This window comes from Megalopta genalis, chromosome 3, assembly GCF_051020955.1.
Source record: "Megalopta genalis isolate 19385.01 chromosome 3, iyMegGena1_principal, whole genome shotgun sequence".
Lineage (NCBI taxonomy): Eukaryota > Metazoa > Arthropoda > Insecta > Hymenoptera > Halictidae > Megalopta > Megalopta genalis.
In genome coordinates, this window is record NC_135015.1 from 8,822,186 (window position 1) to 8,833,878 (window position 11,693).

General features: G+C 40.6%; 1 protein-coding gene across 2 annotated transcripts in view; it reads right to left on the reverse strand.

Annotated features, from left to right (window-relative positions):
• The window catches only part of CRMP (Collapsin Response Mediator Protein), a 29,922-nt gene extending 18,312 nt beyond the window's left edge, over positions 1 to 11,610 (reverse strand). For both annotated transcript variants that reach the window (XM_076519884.1, XM_076519883.1), the window contains exon 1: positions 11,352 to 11,610. In XM_076519884.1, coding sequence (XP_076375999.1) covers positions 11,352 to 11,390 — 39 coding nt within the window. In that variant the 5' untranslated portion in view covers positions 11,391 to 11,610. The remainder of the gene's footprint in view (positions 1 to 11,351) is intronic.
• Positions 11,611 to 11,693: the final 83 nt, after the last annotated feature.

Sequence of the window (11,693 nt, forward strand, 5' to 3'; positions counted from 1 at the left end):
TCTTTTGCTCGTAAAATGAATAAATAAATAGAAATGAATAAAATTATATGCAACCCTCGCTTTCTCTATAACCATGCTTCTTCCATCCTCCTTTCCCCGACGTCTCCAATAACGACAAAAGCAATAACAATGCTAATGAATCTTCGCCCCGCCGAAAATTGCTTCCGATCGGGACCAGCCACCCGCGCATCGTCCTTGATATTCGTTTGCGACGTGCGTCGGATCCAACATCCGGTGCAGACGATTAACGTGCGTATATCGCTCCACACTATGGTATACCAATCAGTATATAATAGAAGCTACGCTTCACGCACTTCCGCCAATGCTGGATTTAGAGCAGTACGCGATGTGCTCGGACTGATAAACGCTCGACGTACGGTGCACGTACGTTCTGCGATGCATCTTTCCATCCGAAAGAATAGGGACACGTTTCTACGGGCCCCGTTGTTCCCTTGCACGGAAAACCCATGCGTTTTTTTCATTGACCCAGTCCGAGGATTAGCATACAATGCACCGTATCATTTTCAGCAAGCAAACGGCGGCGTTCCCCGTGTTTAGAGACGGCAAGGGAAACTCCCAGCTCTGTCAGAATTTTCCTCGGACTGTCCGGAGCTCCAGAGACAAGATAATCGAGTGGCAGGATAGCCTCGAATCCTCTTGATCGCTGGGACGGGACGAGAGGATGAAGTAGGCTGTACTCGTTTGCATCGTTCCCGTGTCTCCGCGATTTTCCCCGTTTAATTGCGTGTGTACACAGTTAAGAGCTACTGTGAGTTTTATTTGGAGTCCGTGGCGGACGCACTTGAACCTTCAAGCGTTGGGAACTGATACGTTCGAGCACGTGCGAAGAACTCTGAAAGCGATATGGTAAGTAATTACGGAGAGTGAGAGAGGGCTGCACGTTTCAATCCTTATAATTGATTGCCCGTTTAATTCACTTAACACCTTCTTGTGGGGTTTGAAAAGCAGAAAGTCACTTCGGACATCCATTCTTTGGACACCGTTACGTCAATTTATAGTTGCAAGGAATCTCGAAGCTATAAAATTACAATAGAGTTCCTTACGTACAGTGTCAAATTAAATTTCCATTGATTTATGGAGTAATTAGTTTCAGATACATTGGACCGTTTACATGTTTACATTTGGATCGTACTAATTACTTATTTGACTATCGACATAATTTATTCATTCGTCAAATACTTTGTAGATTATTTAAGTTAACCAGATAAAATAAACAAACCGATTTTCAACTATATTTCCAATTCCTGAAGATTGAAACTTTACAGAAGAAACTGTTTAATACGAACTTCATTGTCTAATTTTCCAAATATTCATCTCCAAACAAGGATTCCACGTCAATCTTTCAACCACGTTGTGAGAGTCAAAAGGTATGAAACTATGAGACCAAAAAATAGAAAAACCACCCAGTAGTACTTTTCAAAGTACAATATATACAACGTTTGACTCGCTGCGGATCTTGATCTACCAACGCATCGCATTTAAGTGAAGCTCGTCGAATTTTCATCTCCGCGTTTTTTCCAATCAGAATCGTTCGTTTTCCCGTATCATCGCCTTATTCTTTATGCCCTTAGCGTGTTTGTCTTCGGAACGGCAAGGTGATCGGAGGGGATGCCGTGGGACTTTCCTTCGGGCCACCCATGCCGGACCCGCTTGACGAAAGACCGATGAGTCCGTTCCAAGTACCTTTCAGATAGTTCCTTAATTTACGACGGTCTTTATTTGCTATTGAAGGCTCGGAAAGAAAATCTCTGCTAACCTGTGACGCTAAAGTCTGGAAAATATCAACTCAAAAATGGCTTCGTCGAACGAGAGTCATAAATTACGTTGGCCGTTTGCACGAAAGAAAACTTTCCCTTGTGCGTGCGACCGGACGCTGCACGCTTCTCTCGGCAGACGATACGAAGATAGGATGAGTACACGCATAGGAATACATGTCCCGATCGGATCAATGAATGGAACGTGAAGTGTCTCCGGCGAAAAGGAAAGACAAAACGCGTAAATATTATCCGGACGTGGGGGAGACAAATTGAAAAGCCTGCGGAGAAAGAAGTCCAGACTGCATAAAGGACTTTTGACAAGCGCCCCTAGGCGTTCCGCGGCCAGGCAAAGATAAAAGTGTATAGGGGAGAAAGACGACGGAGGGACGAAAAGCAGGGAGTGGAAAAAAAAGGACAATCCATTGGCGACGCCGACGCCACCCACGTTTTGCGAGCGACGCTGGGTCCGCACCCCTGGTGGCTCGGTAATGCAACGCGTGGTGCAACAAACCCTTCACAGGTCGAGGTCTCCACCCCGTGAAATTGCTTCGACCCCCACATGAGCCTAAACCGCCGTTAACACTGGAGCTTTCTGTGAAATCGATCCCAATCTGCCGCGCCCTTCTAAAGCGTTCCAGAGGTGTTCGTTAAATCGGATTTACAAGCCCCAAGGGCGCAGGCCGAATGTCCTCGTAAGTTACAATTGCCTTATCAATGAGATGGACATTTATGGCTGCGACGATCCTTTTGTTTCGAAGGTCAAATAACGGGGAACCCCCGGCATCCTCCTAAAGACCTAACATTCGGATGTTTCACGTCCTGTTACCCCTCTGTTATCCGAACACTAAATCCTCTATTCTGAAAGAGAAAACGGAAGTGTAATAAACTTAAATTGAATTTGGAAGTTTATTGCTGTTTCATGGGAACTGTGTGACCTGGCCATTGTAAATGTCATGTTAAAAGGAGCATGAAGATGGCTAGTTATACTTAACGAAGTTGAAAAAGTTAATGGGGAGGAAATAATTTCGCCATAGATAATAGCAACCGTTGCTGTGTTGCACGAAATGCCGCAGGTTTAAATGACTGGACATATCGTTAATACTGTTTCGATGTTTTGTGTTGAACAGGAAGATTTACTGTCATAGCGAGCAGTCATTATTCATTCAGATGTTAGAGTTGTATTCGGTTAAATACATATTAAATCGGATTTACAGACCAGAAGATCGCCAACTAAACTTTCCAATAGATTACAATTGTTTATTAATATTGCATGCAAGAATATGTAATCATTTGTCTGGGAAAAAACTAAACATGACATATTTAATGAAAACAGTAGGAACGGAATGAACTTGCGTGTCATGCGGCTCACGTGTCTGTCCCTTGCCGGTTATTGCTATTTATATCGACGATTGTAAATTACCAACAATGACTGTGGAATTCTCTATAATTTCATCGGAGGTTGAGAAATGATTTGATCGATCGAAAACATGATGCCGTACCGTTATAGGCAAAACATGTACGAAGTCAAACAAACGCGTAGTCAACGAATCAAAAGGCTAACCATCTTGCCAACGAACAACGCTGATTAAGAATCTTTGGTATTTATGATCATTCTGTTGTTTCAATGCTAATAGCGGCGACTGATGCTTTACTTACGCGATTGTCTTTAATTCAAAAGAATTTCATCAAGCTTCCATTTAATTTATTCTCTGTAAATCGACTCGCACAGACATTCGTATTCGCACGAACATCCGCAATTAAATATACCACGATTGTTCGGCTGTAATTTTCACACAAAATGGGCCGACGAACTCATAGACAGGAACGATGTTAGACATCCGACTATATCACCTATTCTCATCCTTCAGGTGGGTAGAATGACCTCTCAAACATTGATCACTATTTATGGATCAGCCCCTATGAGCGTCTCGGATGACCACGAGCATTCTCTTCGCCAACAGACGGAGAGAATCATTTTCCTTTTCTCTTCCAGACGAAACGAAGAGAACGACCTTCGACGAAAAACCATGCGAATCGACTGGAATATCGGGGACCTCGTCGCCGCGATTCACGTAGGCTGAGACCTTGTCATCCCCGCGGTATAGTTATTAGGCATGGGCGCGCGAACATGTGCGTTTCATGTGTTGGAGATCTCTCCGGTTGGATATTTTCAGCAGACAGCGGCTTAAAATACGTTGGCCCGTTAGTCGCCGTGATTTTTTCGAAAAGGAATGCTCGCGAGCACTTCGCGAGACCGGCTTTTCGATCCATTTCGTGATGCTTACATGGCCTTGACGGAAGAGGAAAAAATGGGATCTCAACTCGTTCGAAGTTGTTGATAGCTGAACGCACCATGGTTCCGCGTGTCTGACGATCTACCGACCACTTTCCCTGATTCCTTGTAACTTGGTAGCTGGAACTACTGGTCGATGTTGGTCAATCATTTTCTTAATCGATTGGAAAAATTACATAGAGTTAAATGGTTTAATGGGCACTAAAAGCTGAAAGGAAATTTTATTATTGTTTTACCGCTAATTAGGAAGGTGTAAACTTATATTATTCTATTACATCATTATCCTATTATATTATTCTATTATATTAATATTCTTTTTCTTAATTTTCTTGAAGCTATGTTCGGGTTAATAATAAACGAAAACAAACGTGAGACGCGAGGCTGCCTTCTCTTAACGTGCTGTATAAATTTAGCCTGCCTTCTTGGTCAGTCTGTATACAAATACTGATCACGGAGGTTACAGATCTAAAGTTATTTTATATGCGTCTAATTTTATTCTGTTCAACAAAAAGAAATAATATCACATTTTTATAAGAATGGTTATTAATACATATCATTTTATAATCTATTTCGATTATTGTTTCATTTTCTATGAATCGTTTTCCATAGCTAATAAAAAGAACGAAACAATGCTTACTTTTTTCAAGCATGAGCACTGTAATTGCTTAATCATGAACTGCTCGTTAGAGCGAAAGAATTGCACGTTCGTTGCGCATTTTCGTAAGAGTGATTTATAGCGACATCGTATAGTATTCTACTCTGCATGAGATCATTAATATTAACTTTCTTTGAATTCAAATTGAAGTCTTCGCCGCGAATCTGATCGTTGCACAGAAGTTTCTACTTTGAAAAACTAAATGGATCGTTCAGCGCAACGATTTGTTAAATGTGCCCATTACTAATTCAGACTATACTCCTACGATTTTCGAATCTAGTAATTATCGCTGTAAGAAAGCGTCACGAAAACAACAATATTAAAATGTATTTTACGACATTCGGACTCTCATTGTCATCGGAGCATTAACACCCTTTACACTCGAGCGGCGACTCTGAGGCAATGCTAAAAATTGCTATACTAATTTCAAAAGAATTCTCACATTATTAAATATTATTATTCGATAAACATTATTCGATAAATTGTCATATAATAAAGAAGTTTTCTGCAAGCATACGCGTTCAATTTCATATGTATCAAATAAAAACAATCGTATCAAATGGAAATACAGGTTGAAACAAATGTCTTTATTTTGGAATTAAAATAGTCTCGAGTGCAAAGGATTAAAATGTTGGCGGTTGAATCGTGTCTTATCTGCCAGCAAATAATGCACGCAAGTGCGCATCAGAATACTCTTAATCCTGTAATACCAAGCCTTCATAGCAATTGACTTATGTACATATACTAACCAGTCGTACGCCATGCTTAATATTACAGATCAAATAAACCACCTTCAAGTATTACATCAGAAAGAATTCTTTACATTTTCATATCCAGCCTATTACGTACCACGGTTCGAGGTATCGATACGATGCAAAAATAATGCTTTGCATAATTAATAAATGGTCATATCGATTCCATAGATACTGTATACATTTTAGCTAGAACTACTGAACAGATCAGATGACCCATTCCAAATCTGTTTCCCTATTATTTAGACTTTTTAAGAACTATTAAATAAATTCCTTAGTAATGAAAGAGCACATAGAATACCACAAAATATCTTTCTGTAAATTGTATATTAGTCACTTCAGCCATCGATGCTACTAAAAGTAATACATACATACCGTTCGATAATGCAATAGGCGAGCTTTAACGTAGGTAATTACTGCAGACAAGCAAATATAATTTATAAAGGCGGTAATAAAGGCAACTATACAAATATCAAATATTTAACGTTCCTGCTAAAGGTCGGTAATAGGCAATAAATACGACGGTATGAAAACTATTCAACTATATTGCTCTTATGGAGCCTAATTGAGGGAAACTGGAGTCTGTAGCATTACGCGTGGTTTTCCACTATTGTTTCGCTATTCTTTGCTATAATCAGCGTATAACGAGTCTAAGTTTTCCAGGACTAAACAGTTCCAGTCTGCCGCGTCGTATCACCGTGTTAGAAACTCATTGAGTTTCGCTCCTTAAATACGGTGCGAGGAAAATCCCTTTTCCGATTGTGAAAGTAGTTAATTATCATTCCTCTTCGATTTCGCGGGGCCTGCGGACGGTAGTTACCGTAACCAAAGAAGAAATCGGGTTCTAATTGGACCGCGTACCGGGCAGAACACGTTGGCTCGAACGGCGACTTCTCGCGAGCACGCGACTCGCTTCGTACGATCCTCGAGCAGATACGAAGATTGAGAATAAGGAAACCGATGCTTCATCGAGGGGCTGAATCGGCGCGATAAGAATAATAGGCGTTGGCAACTTCGACCCAAATGGAGCCGCTCTGCGCAGCCCGATAGGATCTCCCATTTGGGCGGCGCGTGTCGGCGCGGACGAATTCATGGCGAGTCCTAGGAAATGGCCGAGATATCGATTTTCCAAGGGCGTATACTTTTTCGGAGCTTGAAATTTCATTCGGACTTTCTCGGGCCAGAGACGAATTTTAATCAGACGGCCGGAGCTTTTGGTTCCTTTGATAAGACACCTGTACTACCATCTCGAGAAAAATTAGTTGACGAAATGAAAATTGCAATGTCCAGGTTCGTTGCAGTAGTTCTTTGATCTTTACAGGTGCTTTTGACTCTAATGAAGTTCACAAGACTGTGTTCTTTTTAAAATTTAAAGAAGAATTGTGTTATATATGATCAACGTGGCAATCGAGGTTGTTAAATGAAATTAGCTAAATCAGTAACTAACTAAAAGAAATAGAATACTTAGGAAGAATACCATAGTGTTTAGCTTTACTAAAAAATGAATCTTAAATCTATAAATTTAATATGTAAATGCTAGCCAAGGTATATAATTAAAATGACAAATATTGCTAAGGCACCTATAAGTAATCGTCATATACTATCAGAGTAGCTAAGACTGTCTTGAAAAATGAACGTCGAAACTTTACAATGAGGATGGAGTGCCGTTAAGGTAGCTAAAGGCGTCAGTCTCTTTAAAAATTGACGCTAACTTTGCGAAGCAACTGGTATACCTACCAGTTAGTACACCTAACAGAATTGTTTACTTTGCGAGTTCACTACGATTATAGCTCGTAGGCGAAAGAATATGTTGAAGTGCAAGCCGTCCACAGATCGTCCTTGGGCTAGTATAATCGAATAAAACCGAGTTAAAAAAAAGGCCAACAGTAACGCGAACGGCGTGATCTAATTTCCATGTATACATGAACTGCTACGGAAACGGGTGGGTCACACCTGGCTTCCTCGTCCTATCTATTTACGTATGTATACCATGGCATAATGTCAGTAATCTACATTTCGGCTGACCGGCTTCCACGGGACTATATTCGCCGTCAAGTTCTCGGCGAGACAAAAAGATGGCAATTGGCTGGCACGACTCGAAACCACTTGCTGTTACCTAGAAACGTCCGCAAAAACGGAGAACAAAAGGCGAATTCTGCCGAAAGTGTGAATAGCCGGTGACCGTTAACGATTCCCACAATTAAGGCTAACGAATTACCAGAAAGAGAGAGCAATTGTTGAATAGATTGGAACTGCAGTCGTTGAGAATCTAGTCGAACTTGAGCAAAATGAAGATTTATGATCCAGTGATCATAAATCCGAAAAAAAACGAAGTTGTCTCCAGTAGGAACCTGAACGAGCGACGTCGATGATTGTGGTAATTAATCTTATCGGGAAATCTTATGTAAGAAAGAAACAATTGGTGTAATAGAAAGAACTAACGATAAACGAGAATGGGGAACTTGGACATCGAGGAAACTCCAAAGTATACTGTGCAGCTATTTAAGTTATCGGCCAATTATAGATTGAATTGTTTAAAACGTTGAGTAAACGCGAAATAGTATGTTTATTATAGATACTAGTGAATTCAAGGATGAAAGATGACTTAAACATATGTCCGACTTGAAAGTCCAACAGCCTCAAGGCTATAAATCAAACCAAAATCGAAAAATAAAGTGTAACCGATGTTCGAAGAACTCAAATTCATTGTGAAGAATCATCCTCTCAAATCCTACCTAACTAAACGAAATTCCCAATCAACACCTCTATTAGGTGGAAAGTCAACGATAAAGGACCACGCTTGACACGCCCACTCGATCAAGAAATAGACAGAACGGCTAAAGAGGCCTGCCTGGCACCTGGAGAAGATATCATCAGCCGCGAAAATATTCCTAACAAAACCAAAGACACGAACCGGTCCGAAAAACGTGAGAACGCAGACGGTGAATGGAAGTCGACCGTCCGCGTAGATTTCAAGTTTCCTCGCGATCTGTGGCTTGTTTCTCCTCTAAATCATGTCTGCGCCCGCTCTAATCGGGATGAAAGACGGAGGGAAAAATATCAGTGGATATCCACGGTTTATTTTTAACGATGGCGAACGTGTCCGGGCCTCGCAAGCCTTTCCACAGGAACATCCGTTGTAAAACCGTGTATCGGCGTGGATCTTGTCCGAGACACGTTTATCCAGCTCGAGTGCGTGCTCGTAAAATCGAGCTCGTGGTTTTTCCGACTTTATGTCGACGTAGTGTCGACGAACTATTGATTCGCCGCAGTTGCTCGTGTGCCTAGGTAGCACGTCCCAGTGCCGTACCATTTCCTCGGAACGGACTTCCGACTTCACGACCGTCCTTATCCTCTTGTGTGCAGGATTTGTATCATTTCTTTTTCAGTCGCGACAAAGCTCTGCTCTTGCTAAAGCAAATCTGCAAACTGGTTACGCCAGCCTTAAAATTATTAATGGCATCAAAATGGTAAAATTTCATTTTTGAGGTAGTCGACGTTGATGAGACATATGCCATTGACTGACGGTGCATATGCTCGGAGTTGTTCCGTCATATTTTTAGATTTATTGGGCAATGAATCTTCAAATAACTTGGAAGTGGCAGCCTCACTGCCCAAGTTACCATTAACAGAAGGAAAAATACCACACCGAATAGAACAACGTTGGGATAATTGTTCCAAGAACATCACTTGCAGTTCATCGTCTCGGCAGTAGGAAGTTTAAGACCACATACACTCGTTTGATTTGCCAGAAAAGGTTTAGCGGAAACGGATATGGCCACGAGTCCATGGAGCTGAGCCGAATATATATGTCGCATTTCGCATAGACATGGCGCATGTACAGGGCGTTCGTAAAATTGCAGCACTGTAGAAAAGTTAGTCGGAAATATATATTAAATTTTTGTGTTTGACTGTTCGAAACAGTGATGATAAAGAACTAAATGTATCCAAAGATTAAAAGGATGAACGATACAATCAGATTAAACTAACTACTCGGTACAGGGTTAGGAAGAACATATTGAACTAAACCTCAATTTTCTATTAGGCTGTTATTATTAGGTTGTTTTTTGTATTATTTTCACATGTGAAGGAATTCCTACTTGGAAATATTTCCTACTTGGGCAGTCCGTCTAGTGTTACATCAATAAATTTTATCTAATTTCTCTTATTTATTTTTCAAAACAACTATTCCTTTTCAAGATCTATTATGATTTTGGAAACACTCGGTACACAAACTATTTGACGGGAATATGCATTTAGGCTCCTTTTAGGAGATATACCAGTGCCGGGCGCCAAGACGCTTGGATCAATAAGGCAGCAACCTTGCGATTGCTACCGATGTTACGACGAAACTTTCGGTTTTAATAGTGACGTATACGCATCCGCGACACGCATTTATTTTCAGATATGCAAAAAACTTGATTTGGGAAGATTATTTAACGCTTGGTCATTTTTTTCTGTTACGTAAGTTTCTAAATAAATTTGGTACAGAGTAATACATTTTTAATGTATTATGGTGATTATTTTCTATTCTGGTATAGTTTTACAAAAAAAAGTATAAATGTTGCAATCAACGTTAACCATACCTGAAGATTGTACCTGTTTATGCATTACTTTTACATATAATTTGAGTACAGATTTTATTTGCTATTAAATTTTCATCACGTTCACTTTTCATCACGTTTACTTGAAACTTCTTCTTCTACAGCCACAAACGTTCACAATGCCTCTAATGAGAAATAATTTTCATCATCAATATTTCTTAATTTATTACAGCATATTTATTACACCATTAATCTAAGAAATAAAATTCTATTGTGCTCAGATTCTCCAGGAACTGACAGTAAAAAAGTGTATGCGTAGAAATACCCGCAGAACAGTAATAATAAAAATATATGTTACAATTTGGTTAGTAAGAATAAGCCTTCCGGCGTAACTATCGATCGGAAGTTCACTGACTTTATGCGCTATACGCAACATTCTGCACCCTGCAATTGGACTACGGATAACATTTTATTCGTAAAAACAATTCACGATTCGATAAAAATGACTTCAATAATGAATTTTAAATCGTCCAGACGTATCCTAAGTATCGGAATAACGACTTGTTATGTGACATTGTACAGACTGAAATACTGATAATCGATGGAGCCGCACAGCTTCCGTGAAAACGTCGCTGCAACCAGAAGTATTCAGCGTCACCAAGTGCAAAGGCGTTCGCAATAATCCGCAACATTCGCAGCAGAATAATTTTTGCTTGTGCCAATGCTTACAAATAGATATTTTTTTCTACTGATTACGGTGTTGTCACACTGAGTATCTCTTTACTCCACAGCGATATTAATTATCGACTGATTACTCGCCAATCGTTTCCCAACTTTCTCTATCGCAATTCATTCTGTTTCTTGTTTGCAGAAACCGGCGTTGCGCTGGTTTCATCTTTATGTAACGTACGATATGTCCAAATGGTTCGGTTAGACCATTTATTGATTACGCGATTTATAAACACCCCCATACATATTCAATTCATAATTAATGATTAAATAATTCACGAAAACCCGATAGTACCGTGCGCATCATCAAGCTGCTAATAAAGTTATCGACAAGACTTAAATATTTGAAAAATTCCTTATTGTCACAAATTTCTAGAGATACGAGGAAATATCGAATGACAGCGCAATTTATTCGTTCCGATGATGGTGCATGTAACAATAGACAAGCCGGGTCAATTCCCAATTCCCTCCACCTTCACGCCCCAACGATCTATTCCGACGACGCAATATTTATTTACGCGGCGATGCTCGATCGGTAACGAGCAAGTTCTACCGCAGAAACGAGGCAGCGAGGATAAAAATAAAGATCGGTAAACTGACCTGCAGGTGGATGGGCACTTTCTTCACCGGCGTGCTCATCTTCGATCGTATCGAGTCTTTCTGTTTTGCCTCGGAAAGAAAAGAACTTCTCACACGATTTTACTGTTCCGCGACGTGCACTTCGTACCGAGATTCACGAACACTGCTCTCGCTCGCGGAACAACGCGTTTTCGCACGAGAGTCTTCTCAGTGGAAATCAAAAGGCGCAAGATCGAATCGAATCGAACAATCGACTGCGACTGACGCTACGTGTGCGCGTCGCGGTTGCGAGACGGTGGTAAATTTTCCTCCCTACTCCCTTCTGTTTGACAGGGGTGGGGGATCATCCCCACTGAAGATAGC